The 24,846-nt window shown below is 50.0% G+C and overlaps 1 protein-coding gene across 1 annotated transcript in view; it reads right to left on the reverse strand.

Moving 5' to 3' along the window:
* Positions 1-24,846, reverse strand: part of KIAA0556 (KIAA0556 ortholog) — a 213,244-nt gene that overhangs the window by 47,222 nt on the left and 141,176 nt on the right. Inside the window, exons 10-15 of the mRNA XM_014542952.1 lie at positions 21,785-21,957; positions 20,605-20,670; positions 18,675-18,781; positions 16,797-16,899; positions 13,225-13,437; positions 2,247-2,384 (exon numbers count right to left, since the gene is read on the reverse strand). Of these exons, the coding sequence (XP_014398438.1) occupies positions 2,247-2,384; positions 13,225-13,437; positions 16,797-16,899; positions 18,675-18,781; positions 20,605-20,670; positions 21,785-21,957 (800 nt within the window). The remainder of the gene's footprint in view (positions 1-2,246; positions 2,385-13,224; positions 13,438-16,796; positions 16,900-18,674; positions 18,782-20,604; positions 20,671-21,784; positions 21,958-24,846) is intronic.

Raw genomic sequence — 24,846 nt, forward strand, 5'->3', positions numbered from 1 at the left:
GTAGGCCAGCCTGCGGGGCAGGGGAGGCTGACACTCTCACTGCAACTTCCTCAGTTATTCCAGTGGTTTGGACTTTCCTTAAATTTTAACTTTAGGTATTTGTTTTTAAAAACTCCAAGACAGGAATCAGAGGAAGCTGTTACTTCTCTGAGCAGCGTCGTGGGTGAACAGAGCCCTGTTAGCCTCCAGATCCCCAGAGCCTTGCACATATTTGTTTTCGAGGGGGCTGGCCGCTGGGTGGGAGTCTCAGCAGGAAGCAGTAGGAGGGCGGACAGGAAGGAGGCAGAGGCACAGACCTCAAAGCAATGCTCGCAGTCTCTCATCTGGATATCAAAAAGGGCAAGACAACTGCTTATCATTCCTGGGGATGAACACATTCATTCATCTGACAACCATGCATGTCTACTTTGACCAGAGCAGTGGGGAGACGATGCAGGCCCTGCTCTCAGGGGGCCCCCAGTACTGTGGGGGAGCCAGGCATCGATCCTAGAACAGGGCGAGGGGGCGTAGTTGTGAGGTCCAGCGTAGTGCAAGGGTCAGGCGGGCTGCCTGGAGACAGTGACCATCTGGGTTTTTCAGGAATACGAGCTGAGGCAGGCATTTGGAGCTGAGCAGGATGGGAGAGACCTGGGTGTATCTAGCATGGAGGTTAGTGAAGAGCTCAGGTATGTGCTCCCTCAGGTACCTTCCCTGACCTCTCCCAGCCTGAGGCAGACCCCCGCAACGTGCCCCAAGGGTTACAGTGTGGGGCAGGCCAGCTCCAGCCCAAAGATGAGTTCGGTTTGAATTATATTGTGGTTTCAAAAGATTTAAATTAGCTACTGACATTCACAAACCAGAAAGGCTCATAGCAAAATCTGATTCCTGGCTTCCTGGAAATGCTCAGAAGACCCAGCAGCGCTGGCTGGCGCTCCTACATGGCAACCATTAGTTGAAGGTCAAAAGTGGCCTGTATGTCCAGCCAGCGTGGCTCAGTAGTTGAGCAATGACCTATGAACCAGGAGGTCACAGTCGATTTCCGGTTAGGGCACATGCCCAGGTTGTGGGCTCAATCCCCAGTGTGGGGTGTACGGGAGGCAGCCAATCAATGGTTCTCTCTCATCATTGATGTTTCTATCTCTCTCTCCCTCCCCCTTCCTCTCTGAAATCAATAAAAAATATGTATATTTCTTAAAGTGGCCTGTGCTTGCCAGTCTACCACACTCCCCACACTCCCCACCATGCCCTAGCATTCTTCTAACAATATTGAGGCTGATTCAGAGTGGGGTCCCATTTAGCATCTCACTTGTCCTATAAATTGCCTTTTAGTGGAAGGGGAAGTAGGACAATTGTCATCCCCATCTCTATCATAAGAGGGGGAAGAAGACAGGCTGAGGGTTCCCATCCTTCCTCAGCCACTGAGCTCCCACCGGGTCCCAGCAGCTTCTGTCTGAAACCCTCGCACCTTGGGCTCACCGTTACCAAGGTCTTTGTCACACTGCACTATTCCTCATTTATGTGTCTGCCAGCCGTCAGATGCGGAGTTTCTCCAGGGCATGACTGTGTCTGACATCAGAGTCCTCACAATTGATCATAAAGCTTGATGGCCCCTAGTTATGTGCTCAGTAGTAAATGTCAAATGAAGGGATGGATGCAAATGGATACATGAAACACAGTCCAGTGAAGAAAGGTGAGGGCCTGGGTGTAGGGGTGGTGGGAGGGCAGAGGAGAGGAGGGGTTCTGAAACCAGAGGGGCAGCAAAGCACAGAACAGGGTGCACGCACAAGGAGCACCGGCACCTGGGAGCTGGTTGGACACGCCGCAGCGGGGGCACTGCCCTCGGCCTGTGGGGTAGACCCTGTTTTCTAGCAAGTCCCACGGCAGTCATCATGGATTACAGTGTGACAAGAGCTGGCTAAGCGAATGGGCCCGGAGTCCGACCTCAGGGGTTCAGATTCTTACTGTGATGCTTTCTGGCTGTGTGACATGGGCCATGTTACATCAGCTCTCTGTGTGTGTTTCCTTATCAGTTAAAATTGAGCCTCAGTTGGTATTTTTCCAGTTCCCCCAAAGGGTGGCCTGAGTACCCCTTCCAGACCTCTGAGCGCAGACTCTGCCCCGGGTGGCTGTGACACCCCCACAGGCACTTGCCACCCCAGCAGGGCCTCCTGGCACCCATTTCGCAGTTTCAGGAATCAGGCTATTCGGTAGCACTAGGTGCTCCCATCAGCCTAATGCCCAGGGAGGCATCAGAGCCTGGTACTTACGCCATCAGCTGTCCAGTAGTTCCAAACCTTGATCTTGGCCAGACCAAAGGCATGCAGCCTTCTCGTGTTGCGGATAACGAAAAAGAGCTGCAGCGGCGGGTGGAAGGGGCAGGTCCACAAGGAGGCGTCTTTCTTGCTCTGAAACACCAGCAAGAGCGGGGAGCAGTCAGTACATGTCTGCCTCCCCAGGTGCACCAGCAGCGACTCCACCCTAATAAAACCCCAGAGAGGGCTGAGGGTGGGGAGCCAGGCCCCTTCTCCTTCACCAGGTTAGGGAAGTTTTTTGCCATTATTTCTTCAAGCACGTTCTCTATCCCTATCTCCCTTTCTGCCTCTCTGGCACACCTACTATTCTAATATTGTTACATTACATGGTGTCACACAGCTCCCTGTTTTTTGTTTTTCCTCTTTGGTTCTCTGATTGAGTGATTTTTTTCAACTCTGTCTTCTAATTCATTGATTTGATCCTCAGCGTCCCCTAATCTGCTGTGTATTCCTTCCAATGTGTTATTTATTTGTGATATGTCATTCTTTATTTCTGTTTTCATAGTTACTATATCTTTTCTCAGGCTGTTGAGCATATTTACCATCATTTTTCTGAACTGTATATCAGATAAATTTCTTATCTCCATTTTGTTTAGCTCTTCTTTTGGAGAATTCTCTTGTTCTCTCACTTGGGGGCTGTTTCTTTGTCTCCTCATTTTGGCTGTCTTTTTGGGTTTGTGACTGTGTATTAAGTAGATCTGCTATGCCTCTCAATCTCTAGTGCAGGATAGTGTCAAACACTGTTTCTGACTAATTAGATCAGGCAAAGACTCAAAGCCCCCAGAGACTGCTTTTGCCTACAGACTGGTAGGATTCCGACTTGAGTGACCCCAAGCAATCATCCTCAGGTGTGGTGAGAGGTTTTTTTTCAACAGGGTGGGGCAATTGCTTCTGACTGGAGGCTAACTGTTATTCTCTTAATGGTTCTCGGAAACTCTGCACTGTGGCACAAGGTGTTTTCTAGTAGGGTGGGTCAACTGTCCTCCCCCCAGGCAAAGCTGCCTGTATAGCAAATGTCTGCATGAGAAAGATGACACAGAGTGAGGGAATGACTCAGCACAGGAAACTGGGGTGTCTGCCTTCTGAGCTCTTACCCCAGAGCCCCCAATCCTGGCTTCTGCTCACACAGCTCCAGTCCACTCTGCCCTCCCTCTGCCGGAGCACAAGATAAGTGGCTCCACAGGAAATGTTGTGTGTTGGCCCTTTAAGAGGGTGCCTGAATTTCCAGCATGTCTTCCTGGCAGACAGCAACCCCACTACTTTTCACAGCCAGATATTATGAGGGTACCCTTCTCAGTTCTGGTGCTCTCTGCTGGGGGCCCAGCTTGGGGATTAGACCCCAGAGTTCTCAGTGGCAAACCCCACAGCTGAGATATCTCTCTGGAACTTCAGTTGCTGTCTGTGGATGCCCGGCCAGCCCTTTCCCCGCTCCGCCCCTCCTATCAGTCTCTATGCAGTCTCCCTTCTCTACAGAATCCCCAGGTGGGGGTAGGTCTCCAATCTCTCCCCACCTGGACTGACCCTCGCCCTGGCTTAGAGCTGCCACTTGGGCCATCAGACTGAATTTAAAATGCAGGGCTTTTCTGTGCTTGGCCTTGAGGAAGCACTGAGGGTGGGGGCTCTAGAGGGAAGGGGAGGACAAAAGCCACCACTTGCCTTATCTGATAAACCTGGCAAACAGAGTTTTATTTTCTCTTGTAAAACCTTGTCAAATTAAAAACGTTTTAAAATAGATATCAACTGGCTCAGGCATTTGTTGGGATGGGGCCGTGGCACTGAGCGCGGGAGTCCTTCTGCCCCTCTCAGGACCCCAGAGTGCCCCTTCCGCCAGCCAACGGCCAGCAGACCTAGGCCACACACAAGGCCAAGGGGCGGAGAGCAGGAGAGCCTCGCTGTCATTCTCCTTCACACCAACAAAATTCTGTGGTGAGTGCTTTCGGTGCAGGTGGAAAGCCAAATCAGGGGACTTCTCTCAGCTCTAGTGGCCTCTCCTGTCTCTTCCAATGCCTCGTGTCCTCTGTCCAGACCAAGCTCTCAGCTGCTCCCAGACATCTCCACACCGCTCAGCCTCTTCCTGTCCTCCTCACCCTGGGAATTTCAGCTCAAATGTGCTCTCGCCCCCTTGCCCCCTGCCCTCGAGCTATCGCTCTCCCTCCAGGGGTGCCTGCAGCTCCCTGCAATGCCCGAGGCCAGCCTTCCCCTAGGGGCCCCCCAATGACCTGCCTTCAGGTCCATGGCCCTCCCCCCCACTCAGTTGGGAGCTCTTTAAGGGAAGTGGCCGCCTCAAATTCACTACAGAACCCTTCACATTCAGCACAATTCCTTGGCACATCATAAATGCCAAAAAAACTTTGTTGAAGGAATCAATAAATGGATAAGTGACATTTACCTCCTAATATCAGTCCTCTCATTGAAACTTTACAAAGACTGTAAACTGAATTTGGCCTACACAGCTATTTTATTTGGCTCATGAGTGTTCTAAAGAAAAGGCTCATTCGCTGCCAACAGTTGACAATGGGGAGGATTCCGCTCCTCAGGCTGCATTCCTGCTTCTCTGCAGACTTGAAAGCCGGTGTGACAGCGCGGGGTCCTGACACCCGTAGGTGGCCCCAGTCCCCACCACTCCCTACCGTTTCACACCCGCTTCACTTCCCTCATTATCCCTCTGCCGAAACCTGCAGGCATTTGAATTTATGGTTTCTGCTTAGGGGCTGAACAATTGCCAGTCCCATGCGCCTATAAGCCACCACCACATCCCTGACACTGGCTGAAGTTGTCCCTTTTATTGATAGGAGCATCGCCCAGGACTCCTGTCACCAGGACGGACCCTGCTAAGTGACAGAGCTGGGGAAGGAGATTGGCTGACTGGGTTTTGCCGGCCCCAGGAGGTGGAGGCCCCGCTCCAGCTGCAGGGACGGACAAAGGCGGCTTGTTCCAGTGACAACAGTGCCTTTCAGGAGGGCGGAGGCTGCTTTTGTTGAGGGGGAGAGATGAGTTCAAGGGGTTCTGACTTGTTCTGGCAAGTTTCTCAAGCTTTGCAAGGACTTCCAGTGCCCTGGCGGCTGCGAGGGCTCAGGATAGCACGTCTGACATCCAGGGGGTGGTCTCACCCCTGTGCTGAGCTGGGCCTAAACTGGGTCACTGCGGCTGCTTGAAAAAGGCAGAGGCTGAGGCTGACTCTTGGGCGCGGCGAGAAGGCCGCCATTGCTTTCCCTCACTTTCTGTCAGCAGGAGGAACAGCAGGAGCGCTAAGCGGGAACCTAGTGCTCCAAGTTGGAGAACGAGAATCCAGAGGGAACTCCGGGCCCTGTTAGCAACCCAGCTTCTGATGTTTCCTTTCACAGAGCGGAGAGGAGGGCTGGCGGGGGGCTGCTGGCGACTGACCCACTGCTTGCTGGGCAAACCCCAGGTGCCGGCCGGCAGGGAGAGCGCCTGCGCCCGCCCATCACAGGTGGTGAGGCCGGCAGCAGGAGAAGCAGGGCCCCTTCGCTTCGTGCTGCCACTGCTCTCTCACGCCTGGGAGGCGAGTCTCTGGCACACACTGTGCCCGCTGCACTCTGCCAAGTGGTGGAGTGCGGACTCGCACCCAGGCTTTTCTTCGTTAATTCGTTTGTCTTAGTCTGGGTTCCCCAGGAGCAGACCCCGAGGCAAGGCTTCCAGTGGAAGGCGTTTATTCAGATGGAAGGAGTGGAGCATGGGGAAGTGAGAGGGGAGAGGCAGCCCATAGTGTGTTACCAAGCCAGCCACTCCTGTGGGCCCTGGAGCTCTGCCCACCTGGAGTCTGGAGCCGTGTGGAGAAGCCCAGAGGGACTCCCCCACACGATAAGGGAGCGGGGTGCACTCTCAAGCCTGCTCTTCCACCAGCTGGCACCTGCTGTATGCAAGGCAACGTGGGCCCTGGAGGCCAGAAAAACTCCTCCTTCAGAGAAGCATCGGGCGGGTGGTCGAGCAGCAGACTGAGTGCCCTAAGTGGGAAGGGCAGGGGAGGTGTCAGCACTGAGCTCAGCAGGTGCCGAGGGGGACACAGGGCGGGCGGAGTCTGGCCCACCAGGTCCCAGCGCTGTGCTGGTAGGGGAGGGAAACAAGTGAAAACACAAGAAAAAACACAGCATGGATGCATTTGATGATGAAAACAAGAGAGAATTATTAATGGCCAGTGGAAGGGCTACTTTAGAATGCACGGTCAGGGAGGGCCTCCCTGAGGAGGTCACTTTCTAACTCCAAGACAAAGGTGCTTTCTCTTCCAGCTTAACCCAATGCAGATGCACCCGCCCGCAGGGAGATGCCGACAGGCCTCGGAAGTCAGCCCAATTTCATAAAGCATTGCAATAAAAAAGGAACGAACTACTGATATACACAACGATTTGGATGGATGTCAAGGGCATTATGCTGAGTGAAAGAGTCAGTCTCAAAAGGTTACATACAGTAAGCTTCCATTTACTTAGCATTCTTGAAATGACAAAACATACAGGGAACAGATCGGTGGTCACCGGTGTTAGGGACAGGTGTGGGGAGATGTGACTAAGGGTTGCACGGGAATTCCTCTGTGGTGATGGAGCCATTCTCTACCTCAGTATGGTGGCAGTTATGCAAATCTACACGTGATCAAACTGCAAACACACACACACACACACACACACACACACACACACACACACGAGTGTATGGAGGTCTGCACATTATGCCAGTGTCAACCTCCTGGTCTGACCGGGGTCTGTGATTACAGAGGATGTTATCAGTGGGGAAGCTGGGCAAGAGCGCCTAGGACGTTTCTGTTATTTTAAAAAAATTGAGATACAATTCACATATATAAATTTATATATAAATCACCACTTAAAAAAAAAAGAAAAAGAAAATCATCACTTCAAAGCAGCGGTTCTCAACCTGTGGGTCGTGACCCCTTTGGCGGTCAAACGACCCTTTCACAGGGGTCGCCTAAGACCATCCTGCATATCAGATATTTACATTACGATTCATAACAGTAGTAACATTACAGTTATGAAGTAGCAACGAAAATAATTTTATGGTTGGGTCACAACATGAGGAACTGTATTTAAAGGGCCAGAAGGTTGAGAACCACTGCTTTAAAGTGTACAATTCAGTAGTTTTTTGAGCACATTCATAAGGTTGTGCAACCATCACCACTAACTTTTTCCACCGAACTTTATCACCCCAAAGACACCCTGTACCTTTTAGCAGCTGCTCCCCATTCTGCCTCCCCTGAGCCCATGGCAACCACCCTCTGTCTCTGAGGATTTCCCTATTTTGGACACTCCTGTAAGTGGAATCATACACTACGTGCCTCGGTGTCTGGCTTCTTTCACTTGGCATCATGTTTTCAAGGCTGCAGTATGTGGCAGAACTTCATTCCTCTTATGGCTGAATAATATTCCATTGTGTGCAGACACCATGTTTTCTTTACCTACTCATCAGCTGGTGGACATTAGGGTTATTTCTACCTTTGGACTATTGTGAATAATGCTGCTGTGAATATATGTGTACAAGTTTTTGTATGAACATGTTTTCAAATCTCTTGGATATATACCTAAGAGTGAAATTGCTGGGTCATATGGTAACTATGTTTACTAAATTGTCATCCACTATGGCTGCATTTTCACATTTTCATCAACAATATATGAAGGTTCTAATTTGTCCATATTCTGTCAGCACTTGTTCTTGTCTGTCCTTTTGATTACAGCCATTCTAGTGAGTATTAGGTGGTATCTTATAAGTTTATTTGCATTTCCCTAATGACTAATGATGCTGACTGTCTCTTCATGTGTTTATTGGCCATTTGTATATCTTTTTTAAAAATATATTTTTATTGATTTCAGAGAGGAAGGGAGAGGGAGAGAGATAGAAACATCAATGATGAGAGGGAATCATTGATTGGCTGCTTCGCCAAGGCTATACCTTACTTTGACATTCTCACCAGCAAGATATGAGGGTTCCAATTGTTCCACATGCTCACCAGTACGTGTGGTTTCCCTTTTTCTTTTTTTAACTCCTAGCCACCTTAGTGAGTGTGAAGTGATGCACCTTTGTGGTTTGGATGTGCATTTCCCTCATGACTAGTGATGCTTGTTGGCCGCCTGTACATCTTCTTTGGAGAAATGTCTATTCAGAGTACTTTGGCCATATTCTAATTGGGTTGTCGTCTTCTCATTGTTGAGTTTAAGAGTTCTTTACAAACTCTTATCAGATATTTGATTTGAAGATACTTTCTCCCAATTTTATAGGTTCTCTTTTCACTTTCTTGCTAATATCCTTTGAAACAAAAATGTTTGTAATTTTGATGAAGTCTGATTTATCTATTTTTTCTTTTGTTGCTTGTTCTTTGGGTGTCATATATCTAAGACTCCGTTGACAAATTCAAGGCTATGAAGATTTACACCTGTGTTTTCTTCTAGGAGTTTCATAGTTTTAGCTCTTATATTTAAGGTCTTTGGTTCACTGAGTTAGTTTGTATACATGGTGTGAGGTAGGAGTCCAACCTCATTCTTTTGCAAGTGGAAATCCAGTTGTCCCAATAGTATTTGTTGAGAAAATTATTCTTAACTGATTGAATGGCCTTGGCATCCTGTTGAAAATCAATTGACTAGAGATGTATGTGTTTATTTCTGGACTCTTGATGCCATTGACTTATACCCATCCTTATGCCAGTATCACACAATCTTGATCACTGTAACGTGGTAGTTAGTTTTGAAATTGGAAAGTGCGAGTCCTCCAAATTTCTTCTTCTTTTCCAATGTTGTTTTGGTTATCGTAAGTCCCTCAAATTTCCATATGTATTTTAGGATCAGCTTGCCAATTTCCACAAAAAAAGACAACTGGAACTTCGATAGAACTGCATTGAATCTGTAGAAAATTTGGAAACCATTGCCATTTTAACACCATTAGTTCTTCCAATCCATGAATACTGGTGTCCTTTCATTTATTTAGGTCTTCAATTTCTCTTGTTACTATTTTGTACTTTTCAGTGTAGAAGTTTTGCATTTCTTTGGTGAAATTTATTCTTAAAATATTTTATGCTTTTTTTATACTATAAAAATACAATTGTTTTCTTAATTTCCTTTTCAGATTGTTCATTGCTAGTGTATAGAAATACAACTGATTTTTGTATATTCATCTTTTATCCTGTAAACTTGCTGAACTTAATTTTAGCTTTACCAGTAATTTTTGTAGATTCTTTGGGATTTTCTATATATAAGACCACATCACCTGCAAATGTGGTTTTACTTCTTCCTTTCCAACTTTTACTTGATTTTCTTATTTAACTGCCCCAGGTGGATTCTCTAGTACAGCGTTGAATGGAGGTGATGAGAAAGCATCCTGGTCTTGTTCCTGATCTGGGGGACGCGTTCAGTCTTTCACATTAAGTGTGATGTTCGCTGTGGGTATTCATAGATGCCCTCTGCCAGGCTAAGGATGTTTCCTTCTGTCCCTGGTTTGCTGATTGTTCTTTTTTTTTAGAATTTACAAATGATTTTCTTGGCAAATTCAGAGTGAATGGTGAAGGAATGGAATGTGATTGGCCCAGCTTTGTCTTATCAAAAAGATACCACCACAAACGATGTACATGCCTCCTTCCCTAAGTTGACATGTTTCTTTTCTCTCCATCTTTCCTTCTCTACCACTTTACATCGGCATTGGCCGCACACTCATCCAGAACTTAAACAACACCGGCTCAGAAATACTTTCTCATGGCTAATTGTCTTTTCATTGTTTGAGGCAATAACAACAGCAGCAACGATAGTAACCAAATAATAACTGTCATTTGCTGAATGCTTCCCAGGCAGCAGGCAGTGTTCCTAAGCACTTTCTATGACAAACTCATTTAATCGTGTGACGTTTAATCTGCATGACAATCTTACAGGGACGGTACTGATCCTCTCCTCATAGGGATGTACACTGAGGCTGGTGCCAATCTTCAACTTGTCTAAGAAGGTGTCAGAGGATGTGCTGTGCCTTTGGCTTGGTCCAGGAACAGTTCCCCGGCTTTGCTGATTGTTCTTATCATGAAAGGATGTTCATTGTCAAATGCCTTTTCTGTGTCTATTAAGATATAATGTGGTTATTTTCCCCTTTAGTCTATTAATGCGGTCTATTGATTGATTTTCATATGTTAAACAAACCTTGTACTCCTGGGATAAACTCCACGAGGTCTTGATGTATAAATATTTTTTTAAACTGCCAGATTCAACTTGCTAGTGTTTTGTTGAAGATTTTACATCTATATTCATAAGAGATGTTGGCCTGTAGTTTTCTTGTGAAGTCTTTGGTTATGGTATCAGGGTAATACTGGTCTCATTGAATGAGTTGGGAAGTGTTCCTTCCTCTTCTACATTTTAGAAGAAAATGTAAAGAACTAGTGTTAATTCTTTAGTTAGTAGAATTCACCAGTAATGTCATCTTCCGGCAACTCACTCTTCAAGCAGCTTCTCTTCTGAACTCAGCCCTCACTCTGTTACCTCTGTCTGGCTCTCAGCGGCCCCACCACTCACAGCGGTGCGGCCTGAGCAAGTCACCCATCTTCCCTGAGACTTGCTTTCCCCCTTTAGCAGATGTGGAGAGTGACCCAAGGTCCATGGGAGGATTAGATGAGGGGTGTCTGGATGGCATACTGTGGGTTGTTAGATTCAACCCACAGGGAATCTAAGAGGCAGTGTGTTCGGTAGCCCTGGGCCTGGCACACGGGATGACATCAGGGAGACCTCAGGCCAGTGCAGTGGGGGAACCCAGCCCACCCACAGCTGGACCCAGAGATCCAACAGCCAGGGCAAGACAGCTGCCTATGTCCCAACCTTAGGCCCAAAAGAAAACAACCCAAACCCACAAAAACCACGGCTGGAGTTCTCAATGCTCTCACACAGCAAAGCTCATCAGCCTCTGCTTAACGGAGGAGAAGGGAGAGCAATCGTCAGAATCGGTCCCCGCCAAACTCAGTGATGCTTTTTATAGGCCCTGGTATGCTCTGCTTCGCACAGCAGCTTCCCAAATGCCACTGCTTTGGGCAAAGAGGGTTTGGAGAGGTGGCAAGGGCTGGGGCTGGCACACATGGGAGCCTGGGGACTCGAAGCAGCAAGCAGAGCAGGGCGTGCGAGGCCAGGGCACCCACGTGGCTGTGACCGAGGGGGCCTGCTTCTTTCGAGGTTCACGGTCACAGAGCTGCTGCTCTCCAGGAGGGCGCAGACACCACGGTCCCACCTGTGGAGGTTGGGGCCTCTCGGCCCTCCAGCATCTGTCCTGCCTTTCTTTCAGTAACAACCCTGAGCTTCTTCAGGGAGGGTTCCTCCTCCCCTGGGGCATCTTGGTTGCATTGGCATCAAGGTGGCCGGCCTCCTAGCCAAGTTGGTCCACCAGCCTTCCTCTCCTGGACTGGACTCCTCAGGCAGAGTGATGACAAACCAACTGTCCAATTAACCAACCAACAAAACACTGCCCATCTCCCCCCCAAAGACGACCAAACAAACCCTCGGTGCACATGCATCCAGAACGCTGCCTGGAGCCGCCATGACCATGGCCTGTCCTCTCCTGGCCTGGGGGCAGTGAGCATACCAGCTACTCACAATTCAGACAATAAACTGTTCTTTCAAGAATTTGCTAAAATGAGCCAGACTCAGTTTCTGTTACTAGAAATCAGGAATCAAAATTAGGAATCCATCTACGCCCCTCCCTCTCATTTTACAGGGGCAGAGAAACAGACTTGGAGAAGGTGCCAAGGCCACACCCGGAACTCCAGAATTGGGGGTTTCAAAGCCTCCTTCTTGTTTCCTTTAAAATGGGAATAGTCATACCCACTTCTTAGTGGTATTCATACTGTTAATAATAAAACAGTGCAAACACTGACAGCTGATTTTTGGAGTCTTAGGAAGATCCAGACATGGTACTAAGCTCCGAATATTCACATTTGATCCTTACAACATTGTGTCAAGGTAGGTATTCTTATCATCCCCATTTTACAGATGAGGACACTGAAGTAGAGGTGAGGTGAGCTGCCTGGGGTCACGAAGCTGAAGTGGTGAGCTGGGAAGCCCGGCCTCTCCGCTCCCCGAGCCCGTGCACTCTTAGGTCTAAATCAGGTCGCAGGGCCATGCCTGGCTCAGCAAGCACTGAGCACGTGGTGGCTGCTCTCAGTTTCCACACTTTCTTACATGTACGTGGGAGGACATTTAAAAGGTGCAAAAGAGCACCCAAGGGGAAGTCTTCCCGTGGCCCCTGTCCCTTGCTCACCCGGTTTGTGGCCCAGAGGCACCCCTGTTCCCAATCTCCAGCCCCTCCCAGAGATGGACGGGAGGCAGAGCATGGCCAAGACGGCGCTGCCGGGCATCCTGTCCCAGGTTAGCTCACAGCCTCGTGCCCACTTGCAGGGCAGGAGGAGAAAATGCCAGTGATGTTTTTTTAAACCTGTTAGATATTTAAAGACAAGGAACGTTCCTGTTTGTTGGGTGCATGAACTCCACGCTCTAGGGAAGCAGGACGGTGAGGGGGTGGGCCTGGGCCCTGCTCCAGGCTGGCTGCAGGATGTGCACTCGGCCCCACCACCTTCCAGCTGTGTGACCTCGGCAAAGTCAAAGCCCGCTCAAAGCCTTAGTTTATTTACCCACAAAACAGCCCCGTTGACCTCAATAACCTCCGAGGTCCCATGTTTGGTGGTGACTGCCATAAACTGCAAGATGGAGAAAAGGGCTGAACTGGCTCCCCGTCCCCTCTCCCAAGAAAACCCCGCAGAGCAGAGATCTGGGAAGAGTTTGGGGGACAGTATGGAGCCCCCCACCTTTGCCACAGCTCCTTCCCACGTGGCCCAAATGAGCAACAGGGGAGACTGCATTGTCCCCTGCTCACACCCCACCTTTAGCGAGGACACGTCATGGGCAGAGAAGATGCATCCCAATGCAAGGCCAAGCCTCGCTGCAGTGCCGCTTCCACTTACAGCCAAGTTCCTGTTGACCAGCTGGCCCAGGTCCCCCGGCGTGTCCGCGTTACGGATATCCACGTCATGAGGTGACACGTACAGCTTTGTGTTGTCCAGGTCAAAGAACTCGACTTCGGTGAGGCCCACCCACGACAGGTTGCCCCAGTTGGACAGGATTTCCATCGTCACGTAGATGGCATCTTTCATCTCTTCTTTCACCCCCAGCTTGTCCTTAAAGGAGAGAAACATGGTGCCAGAGATGAAGCATGGCAGGCCGACTCCAGCCCCACCACCGGGCCACAGGCCATCCACCCTCCGTGCCTGAGGGTAAGAGCAGCACCCTATGCCTACAGTTACTATGCACCTATGTCACCGTGAAGATTAAACAAGCACAGCTACTGTGTACGTGGGCACCCAGTGTTTCCTGCTTAAAAGGCAGCATATTTGGGGGGGGGGACGACTTACAATTAATTTTTTATTTCTATTAATTTTATCCTATTCTGGTTTGTAAAGAAAACTTTTGGATTTATGTTAATCTAAGAATATGATTCCTTGTAACATAAAAAAAAAGGCAGCATATTCTGTCTGAACATCACGCCTGCCTCTTCCCCGCGACATAGGCATGTCACAACTTCTGCTGAATTGGGCAGGTCCCCCCACATTCATGCTGAAGCTCTAACCCCAGCAGCTCAAAGTATAACTGTATTTGAAGATAGGGTCTTTAAAAAGTAATTAAGTTAAAATGAGGCCATTAGAGTGGGAATGCATTCTGACCAATGTCCTCATCAGAGGAAATTTGGACACATGGGAAGACACCAGGGATGCTCGTGCACAGAGAAACGGCCATGGGACACGGGGGGAAAGGTGGCCATCTGCAAGCCGAGGAGAGAGGCCTCAGGGGAAACCACACCTGCCAACATCTCGCTCGTGGCCTTCCAGCCTCCAGAAGTATGAGAAAATGAATCTTATTTAAGCCACCAGAGTGTGGGATTTGTTAGGGCCGGCCCAGCAGAATAACGCAGTAGGTAACACAGACCTGGACAAGCCACTTGACTCCATCCACCTGCCACCAAGACTAAGTGAGATACGAGCCCCAGAGCGGACCTGTCCCAAGTCCTGGCCCTGTGTGTCCATCTCCCCATTCTCTCCTTCACTGTTTGTTTTTTTCAAGTAGGCAAAGTTCATCTTTATTTACTGATAATCCTCACCTGAGGATATGTTTATTGATTTTTAGAGAGAGAAACATCAATGTGAGAGACACTGATCGGTTGCCTCCTATACACACCCCGATCATTGAGCCCCAACCTAGGTATGTGCCCTGACAGGAAAATGAACCCACAACCTTTTGGTGTGTGGGGTGATGCCCCAACCAACTGACCCACTGGCCAGGGCTCTCCTTCATTGGTTTTGCTGCCTGCCTCCCTCGTGGGCAGGCTATTCGGTCTGAGAGGCTGCGTGGATGCCCCCAGTAAATGGCTACACTGTGGAATGGCCTCCTGAGGCACCTTGGGTGCCCAGAGCGCCGAGTGCAGTGCTGGTGGCCACGGATCAGTCACTCGTAAAGTGATGCATCCCCGTGTGCACATGCCCCCTGGTAATTAGCGCTGGTAATCGGCACTGGTTCTGTGAGCAGGGAGCTGAGCAAATGAACAGCAAATGTTCCCTACTTATTTTTTTAATTAATGGCCAGCGACATGTGCTCTGGCTCTCAGCATGTGTTTGGAGGAGCCCTGATTGCCTCTCGATAGGGACGAGGATGGGAGGGAGGGAGGTCGGCTCATGGCTCCCAGAAGGAACACGGGCGTTTTTATTAGCTTGGCCCACAGACCCCACAGCCTCCTCCTCCTGTGCCGGCTTTCTGCTCCTGTGCCGGCTTCCTGCTCCTGTGCCGGCTTCCTGCTCCTGTGCCAGCTTCCTGCTCCTGTGCCGTGCAGGGCCGGCTGAGCCCTCCGCTGCCCTGGGCCCGAGTCCAGGCTTGACGGATGGTGATACACCCAAGCTGGCCTGGCTGAAGTGGGGGCTGGGAGGTTAACAAGCTTGTGCTTGTGAGAGGCACTGCCAGGTGAGTGGTGTGGGAGGCGTGAAGGCATAGTACTGTGCACCCTGGCTGTTGGCTGCAGGGAAAAGGGCCAGATGGACTGCGAGCCGCCTCGCAGAGGGGCGGCTGGATCTCACACCCAGTGCAATCTCAGCGCAAGTTCCCGCAGGGAGTTTCCAAATGAAGGAGCTGAAGGGCCTATTAACTGAGGAAGTGTCACGACTTGTCAGTGCTGCAACTCCACGGCTACTCCTGCTCTGAATCTCGAGATTTAGGTCCCTCCAGAGCAGTGGTTCTCAACCTTCTGGCCCTTTAAATACAGTTCCTCATGTTGCGACCCAACCATAAAATTATTTTCGTTGCTACTTCATAACTATAATGTTGCTACTGTTATGAATCGTAATGTAAATATCTGATATGCAGGATGGTCTTAGGCGACCCCTGTGAAAGGGTCATTCGACTGCCAAAGGGGTCGCGACCCACAGGTTGAGAACTGCTGCTCCAGAGGGTCTGAGACCAACACTGGTCTCACATCCCTTACAAGGTGGTGCCAGACGCACAGCTGAGACTCGTCTGGGAGGGTGCAGGGCTTTCTGTGGTTGTGAGTCTTGCATGCGACTTTGGGAGACTCCGTGTTAAGTAAGACTGGTGACCACCAACCAGATAACAGGGGCTTGGGTACAGGGAGGGGTGAGGCAGATGAGCCAGGACACTCACCTACTGACACAAAGGAAAGAACTCCCATTACCCTGCCTCCCTGGGCCCCTCCTGAGCAGCGGATGTCCCGCTCCGTGTCTGTGCCGTCACATTGGACTGGACGAAGACTAATGTCACCTCTTGCAGTTACCTTGCAGCCTTAACATTTTCTCTCTGGGTAATCTCCATAATGATGATTTCCATCCCTTTATACTACTGCATTATGCCGATATATCACACTTTCCTGATTACCTCCATTATTAAGACACATTTATGTTATTTTTGGGTTTTTTCCTCATTTTTCTCTACTTCCAATAACTCAGCAGCAGACACATTTGTGCCTCTAGCTTTTTATTGCTGCTGAGTGACTTCCTGGGGTAAGGAAGGGGGATCACTGGGCTGGGAGACAAGCATTTCTAAGGCTCTTCCTAAGTCAAGCCCGTCTGCTTTCCCAGAGTGTCCCACTGTCTCCGCTGCTGCCAGCAGGGCAGGCCGACCGGCCTCTGTAACCTTGCCAGCACCAGAGGTTACCATCAAAGTCATTCACTCACTCGGATGTCCAATGGGACATGCAGGCTGCTCTGATTTGCATTTCTTGGTTACCAGCGATGCTGGACCTTTTCCTTGGGGCTCACGTGCTATTATATTTCCTCTGTGTGGAGAGGCTGCAAGGCCTTGCTCCGCACACCTTTGTCTGTGTGCCGGGGAGGAGGGGACATGCACGCGGCAGAAAGACGCCGAGGTGGTCGCCATCAGAACAATCCCACGGAACAGAAATGATCGCACACGGGCCCTGCCAGCCTCAGCTCCAGGAGAGGCAGTGAAGGCACTTACATCCCTGCAGGCCCGTTCTCACCTCTGGGGCCAGCACCTGCTCCTCAGCTGGTGAAGCCACCCGGCTGACATGGGCAGAGTCGCTTTCGATGGCCCGGAGGACTTCCAGAAGCTTCTGCTGCTGCCTGAAATGGGACTTGTTTTAGCAATCAGGTAACACATACTACACACAGAGGACATTCCCACCAAAGCCCCACTTCTGTTCTACCTCAGAGACGTGGGACAATGTGAGAAGGTACAGTTGACCCTTGAACAATGCAGGGGTTAGGGGCACCAACCCCACAACACACGCAGCTGGAAATCTGCATATAACTCTTGACTCCCCCCAAACTGGACAACAGTCCCTCAGTATCGGTGTGGGACTGGTTCCAGGATCCCTGCAGATGGCACACTCCGTGGTGCTCAGGTCCCCTTTATAAAACGGTGTGGAACAGTGTGCGCACTCGGCCCTGCATCCGCGCACGCCCAGCCTGGATCAAACACTGCTTTCCATCTACAGTTGGTGAATGCATGATGCAAAACCTGGGATATGGAGAGCCAACTGTATATTTATGGAAAAAACCCACCTATAAGTGAACCCACGCAGTTCACACCCGCGTTGTTCAAAGGTCAACTATACTCACTCCACATACAGTTCAAAGCTGCACACGGGATGTTTTCCTCTATAAATAACCGTAAAAGCAGTGATGAGACCAGTTAAATAAAAGAAACCACGTGGGGCAAGATGGCCAGCTGAAGCTTACTAGTAACTGGTAAGAGTCTACAACAGGCCCTGGCCAGCATGCTCAGTGGTTAGAGCACCAGCCTACACACCAAAGGGTCCTCCTGGGTTCAATCTCAGTCAAGGACACATACCTGCGTTGCAGTTCAATCCCTGGCCCTGGTCAGAGCGCAGGTGGGAGGTAACCAATCAATGTGTCTCTCTTACATCGATGTTTCTTTCTTCCTCTCTCTTTTCCCCCCTCCCCCCTTCCTCCCTTTCACTCTCTCTAAAAATCCATGGGAAAAAATGTTCTCAGGTGAGGATTAACAACAACAACAAAAATCTGTAGCAGGGGTCCACAAAGGACAGCCTGGAGCTCAGATGCAGCCTGTGGCCTGTTTCTAGATGGCCTGCAAGCTAAGAATGGTTTTTACATTTTTAAAGGGTGGTTAGGACAAACACACAAAAGGTGAAAAGCCTAAATTACTGGCTACTTGGCCTTTTACCAAAAAAGTTTGCCAACCCCTGGCCTAGAGTCCACTCTGCACCTCGGGTTTCTGAGGCCCCGGGTTCCAGACCCAGCAGTGCTGTCTGCAAACGCCCCCACGGGTGCTGTGTAAGGCTGCGTACCCCTCCCCCCAGCCGGCACGGGCACTGGCACAGCCACAGTGAGCAGGCTCCGCACGGTGCCCGGGCATGGCTGTGGGCCAGTGGGTGCTTGTAAACATAGGCTCAACCTGGCGCAGCTTTCAGAAGATCAATTTTGCCTGAAAACTAGAGGAAAGCCTTTATTCTGATAATGAAACTTGACGGTTCCAATAACCGATGCTGCATGTTAATGGAGCAGAAGGCTGCATCAGAACAAACGTTAACAGAGAAAAGAAGGGTGCCGCTTTGGACCGCCAGCCCCCGCCCCACCCCAGGCCATCTGGGGACAAACTCAGCACCGCCCCCTGTGGGGGGTCTCCCGTGGGAACCTTTGAGGAGGGTGGAGTGTTACCCAGCTTGGACTGAACTGAACAAGCAATGAGATATTTGCCTGAAAGAAGTCGTCACTTTTGCGTTTAGGGCTAGAGTGGGGGTGAGGGCGGGTACAGTCTAAAGGAGAAGTTTTAAATGGTCTGGAGTAACCTAGGCCCTCTCAGCTGCACTGCCATTGGCTTCTTGTTTTGGTTTTGAAGTCCTTGTGGTAAGTACCTGCTCCCCAAAAGGCCGATCCTGTCAATGGCTGCGCTGACGGCTCTGGCTCCCCCTGCCGCCTGGGATGGCTCCTCCGTGTTGGTCTCCATGGTGATGGGAAGCAGCTGAGGATGGAAAGGCTTATTAAATAGATGTCTGAGGTGACACTCCTGGCCCAAGATACAGCAGAGCCATGGTCAAAGGGACATACTTCTCAGGCCTCCAGTCCCGTTGCAGGAAGCAGGGGACAGGAGGGAGAGTGACAGCGTCTGCCCAGGCTGATGAGATCAAGCACCCCCTCCCATGAGCTTTGCAAAAAGACAGGGATGTCAGTTTCTTATGATCTGGGAAGTCTCAGGAAAGGATCTGCTTCAATGAGCTATTGAAAAATTTCTCTCTCGTGTGCACTCTCTCTCTCAGGCCCGTGCCTTTCCCCCTCTTCTTCCCTCAAGGTGCGTACCTTTCCTCTTTGGCCCTCTCTTTCCACCCTAAGTTCCAAAGAACCTTAACAATAAATTAGATCCTGGCCGGGTAGCTCAGTTGGTTAGAGCACTGCTCCACACGCCAAGGTTGTGGGTGTGATTCCCAGCCAGGGCACATACAAGAATCAACCAATGAATGCATACATACATGCAACAACAAATTGATGTTTCTCTCTCTAAAATCAGTAAGTTAAAAATAAATTTCGTCAACACCTTTCCCCATCTCAACCCCTGTTCTATCTGCGACAACGTAATGGGACTCCATGGAGAATTCCAGTAACATCATTAGGCCCTTTCGCCTTTCCCCCCTTTGTCATATATCATCTAAAGTGGAGATGTGCTCTGCTCTCTATCTGCAAATGCTTCCAGTCACTGGAGGCCCTGTGGGTCAGGGGTCACGTCATCCGGAAACCTTGGAGCACAGGGTGGGTGGGCAGTGTTGCAGACCTGTCCAGACATCAGCCAGGGACAGTTTAAGATGACCAGGAAACAGCAGAACAAGTGAGAGGGATACAAAGAGAAACCTCCACAGTGCTCTCGGTGCTGCCTGCACACCATTCTATCCCAATTGGATGCTGTCTCCTCTCCTACCCCCCACCTCCCCCCAAACCAGGCTTCTTCCTGATCTGCCAACTCATTCTCACTTCAAAGCTGCTCCCTGTTCCTCCTACTTGAGATGCTGTTTCCTGTTGCTGGCTGGCTCCTTCCTCACACACAGGGCTCAGCTCACATGGGACATCCTCCAAGGGGCCTCCTCGGACCACCTGCCGGAGGGAGCCACCATCCCGTACCCAGTCAGCTTTTGTCATCTCCCTGAAGTCACCTGTTTATTTATGGCTTCATTTGCTTGTAGCCTGAAAGCTTCGCAAGGCCAGGGGCTAATCTGATCTGTATGCTGAGCACACAGCACAGACTGGAGCACAACCTAAAAGACATTCCCGGGCATTTTATTAATTCCCGCCTGTATTTGCCGAGATAGGTCTAATTGACCTGGGTAGATAGGGCTATAATTTATTTACTCAGAACGCCAAGATCTGTTTTTGGTGTTGTCTTGTCAGGAAATAGAAATGTAATAAGAGCCCTGGCTGGTTTGGCTCAGTGGATAGAGCGTCAGCCTGCGGACTGAAGGGCCACAGGTTCGATTCCAGGCAAGGGCATGTACCTTGGTTGCGGGCACATCCCCAGTGGGGAGTGTGCAGGAGGCAGCTGGTCGATGTTTCTCTCTCATCGATGTTTCTAACTCTCTATCCCTCTCCCTTCTTCTCTGTAAAAAATCAAAAAAAGAAATGTAATAAGAAACTGGAGTCAGCAGGCCTGGCTAAGCTCCTGCAGCCAGGCCTTCCCATCTGTGGAATGGGCAGGACAGCTCCGTGCCCAGGAGGACCTGCTGGGTGATGAGGAAAGCTCTCTGGAGCATCAGGTGCTGTGGGCATGGGCTTTGCTGTTCCTCTCGGGCCTCCACTGACCTCCGGGCTCTCCTCCTGTGCCTTCAGCAGACCAGTCCACGGTTTTGCTGGGGGTTCCTCCACGCCCTGGAATGATGTAATCACATGACCTGAGGTCAGAACAAAGCCATCCACTGTCTGCGCTTCACTGACAGATGAGGGTGAAGAGGGGCAGGGGCCGTCTTGTGATCTCCTACACAGACACCAGGAAAGGACTGAGCTCCAGGAAAACAGACAACAGGTGTCGCTCGATGAATGTCCCAAAGAACAGGCCATGGTGGAGACTGCAAAGCAATGGATGGTGTGGACGGGCTCCAGGCTTGCAGGCAGGCAGACCTGGGCCCCTTCCAAAGACACGGCCTGGGTAAGCCACCTTGCTTCCCTGGGTGCCATCGGCACCTCTGTAGATAGGGTAATGAAACAGTGCTGCCTGTTTCAAGGTTTCTGTGAGCATCCGTGGAACAAGCTAAGGTCAAAGGTTTCAGCAGCTGAGTCAGAGAGCACGCTTCTGAGAAAGGATGTGTACACCGAAGCACGTCAGGGCCTCCGGCTCCCAAGGGGCCCTGCTCACCCCACCGTTTCTCCTGCTTATTGCTCAAAGCCCAGGGCAGCAGACACAAACTCCAACACTGCAGGGCCAAGGAGGCTTTCTGAGCAGGTGAAGCAGGCTGGGGCAGGACTGCAGGGGTGGGGAGGCCCAGAGGCCTGTCGGGCTCATGCTCTGGGAGTGATGTCTTTCCAGAGAAGCCAGAGCTTGCCGTTTACTCCATCCTTTCTCTTAACTACAGTCTGCAACCCTAGTCTGAGGTGTCAGGTTTGCAGGGAAATCGGCAAGGATGAGAGGCATATTGGCATCCACCTTGGGCTTTCCGCAGGAAACGGAAAATGGGAAGGTGGAGGAAATGGGACCTCTGGCAGGCGGTGAGGGACGATGCAGTAAGCAATGAATGTGCAGGTCAGGTGAGGTCAGAGATGCCCACACATCACTCTCCTCACCATGTGCTCTGTGCCAGCGCTGCTCGGACACGTGCTCCCCCCACCCCCCGAGTAGCAGAGTCCTCCTAGGGAACACACTGGCACCTGCAGCTGGCTGGTGGGGGGCGTGCTCTGTGCCAGCGCTGCTCGGACACGTGCCCCCCCCACCCCCCGAGTAGCAGAGTCCTCCTAGGTCCCCTCCCCCTGCCAGGGAACACACTGGCACCTGCAGCTGGCTGGTGGGGGGCTCGGCCCTTCTGCTCAGGATCGCCCTCTGCAGGGCTTCATTCTCCACCTGGATGGCTCGGAGCACAGCTGATGCGTCTTCCTGCCGGTCCTCAGCCTGGAGCACAGGTTTTCGGGCTGCTGATGGGAGTCTCTCCCGTCGGCTTCCAGGTCCTGGGGGCAAAAACAGGGGGTCTCCCTTTAGATTCATTCTCAGAGTGCAGCTTAAAAACTATCAGACTCAAGTTGAGAACAATCTATGAAACAAATGTCAAGGTCATGAAAGACACAGACAGCCTGGAGAGCTGCCACATTAAAGGAGACCGGCAGGCATGCCACTGAAGGCAGTGGCCAGCCTGGGGCCGGACTGGGGAACTAGCTGTGAGAGCATCGTTGTAGCAAGGGGAGGAACCCAAACCTAGTCTGTGGCTTAGGTAACAGTATGATCTTAATGCTAAATTAGCCTAAATTTCATAATTTAAGTGTACCGTGGTAACATAAAATGAATGCCCTTGTTCTCAGGAGAAACAGCCACCCTCCGTATCTGCGGGTTCCACATTCACAGATTCAAATGTGTACCGTTTAGTTAGGCCTGTGATAGTTGCTTCTGTACTGAACATGCTCAGGCATTTTTCCTTGTTGTTATTCCCTGAACAATAAGAATAATAACTATTTACATAGCACTTACAATGTGTTAGGTATCATAAATAATCTAGACATCATTTAATGTCTACAGGAGGATGTGCATAGGTTATATGCAAATATTACCCCATTTTATATAAGGGATTTGAGCATCGGATTTTGGTGTCCACAGGAGTCCTGGAACCAATACCCCCAGATACAGAAAGGCAACTCTGCATACTGCAGTGTTCGGGGGTAAAAGGGAATGATGTATTTTTTTAAAATCTCAAATGATTAAAACAAAAACACACACATACATACACAGCAATTATAAAGCAATTGGGACCAAATGTTAACAACTGGTGAGCCTGGAGGAGGGGTTTATGGGAGGTCATTTGTACTATCCTTGCAACTTCCTTTAAGTGTGACATTATATCAAAATAAAAAGTTATTAAAAATTAACCCTCTAACAAAGTATCTATAAGGAATAATACATAATATCATGGAAAAGGATGAATATTTATTTATTTGTTAATCCTCACCAGAGGATATGTTTATTGATTTTTTAGAGAGAAAGGAAGGGAGGGAGGGAGGGAGGGAGGGAGAGAGAAAGAGAGAGAAACATCTATGTGAGAGAGAAACACTGATTGGTTGCCTCCCCTATGCTCCCTGACTGGGGATTGAAACTGCAACCTAGGTATGTGCCCTGACCAGGAATCGAACCCACAACCTTTTGGTGAATGGGACGATGCTCCAACCAATGACCCACTTGGCCAGGGCAAAAGGATGAATATTTTGAAATATTTGTGCTTTATTTTGTTTTTGCAGGAATAACAAGAATTACAAAAAAAATTACTCTTCAATTTAAGAAAAATAGTATTGCAAAGGTACAGTTGATTTTGGAAGTTCCAATAATGGAAAATTGGTTTCATAAAGTATAAAGTGATATGCAAAAAGCGTCCAATAAGACTGGTTGAATAAAATAAGTTATGGTACATCCACCTAATTGTGGAGTACTATGTAGCTGTAAAAAAAAAAAGCATGCTAAAATATCTACAGCATAATATGATGACTTGAATTTGCCTCATAATCATCTGGGGAATAGAGGAAATGAAAATAGCTGGTAATGGACACATGTGGGTCACTAGAACATCCTCTCAATTGTTTATATTTGGATTCTTTCTATGTTTAAAAAAAACTCTCCACTTAAAAATAGAAATGCTTGCCCTGGCCGGTGTGGCTCAGTTGTTTGAGTGTCGTCCTGTGCACCGAAAGGTTGTTGGTTGATTCTGGGTTGTGGGTTCGATCCCAGGTAGGGGGTGTGCATGCAGTAGGCAGCCAATCAATGTTTTCCTCTCATGTCAATGTCTCTCTCTTTCCCCCTTCCTCTCTCTCTAGAAATCAATTTTTTAAAAAAGAAGATCCTTCAATGATTTCTTAAAACAAAACTCAACATATTTCTATTGGGATCTTGAGAGAGGCTTTTACCTACTGAGTTTATTGAATGCCACTCTGCCAGGTCTGTTCTTGGCACTGGGTACATAGCAGTGATCAGACAAATCAAGACCCCCCCACCCTTGGGGAGAGACACAATAGCTAGAGAAAGATAAATAGTACAGGGTGATAGCAGAAAATGACATGGAAAAACATGACAAGCAGAGCAGGTAAAGGAGATGGGGGTGCGGGGTGGAGGGTGGGCGTCAGGGAGCACCAGGGAAGCATGGCCCAGGCACCAGGCAGAGCGAGAGGCCTGTGGTGTGTCCATGGGGCAGCAAGGCACCTCGGGCTGGCGCAGAGGGAAGGCCAGGTCACACAGGGCCTTGGAGGACACGGTAAGGCCATTCCTGAGTGCAGTGGGAAACCACGGGAGGATTTGGAGCAGGGGACGACCTGAGCTGACGCAGGTCGAGAACAGACTGGAGGGAGGTGAGGGTGAGCTCAGAGAGGCGGTCAGCGGCCAGCGCAGCTGTGCAGGGGGGCATGGGCGCAGAGGCGGAGGGCTACAGGGGAAGACAGAGCCAGCAGGCTTTCCTGACAGCGTCGGTGCGGCTGGGGGAGAGAGGACTAAGGGTGACTGGCTTTGGGCCTGAGGAAATGGACAATGGACTTGCGTTCAGTTGAGCTGGGGAGGGCTGGGGAGCAGGTTTAGAAGGAGCGGGGCTCAGGTTTGGACAGGCTGGGTTCGGGATGTGTTGGCCTCAAAGTGGAGCTGCTGAGTGGGCACAGCGGGGGTCATATATATATGACCTGGTGTAAGGCTTGTTGGAAAACAGCATCCTTCCAGCCTCAAGACCTCGGGAAACCATCACTGCTGATGACTGGAGATTCCTCTTGGAGCACCTGACCTCGGCTATGCGCTGCTAGAACACTGTGTCTGATGAGAGTTCAAGTAGCAGCATAAGAGTGGCCCTGGCAGGGGAGGGAGGGGGCACGGCAGCTCCA

Source organism: Myotis brandtii, unplaced genomic scaffold, assembly GCF_000412655.1.
Source record: "Myotis brandtii unplaced genomic scaffold, ASM41265v1 scaffold317, whole genome shotgun sequence".
Lineage (NCBI taxonomy): Eukaryota > Metazoa > Chordata > Mammalia > Chiroptera > Vespertilionidae > Myotis > Myotis brandtii.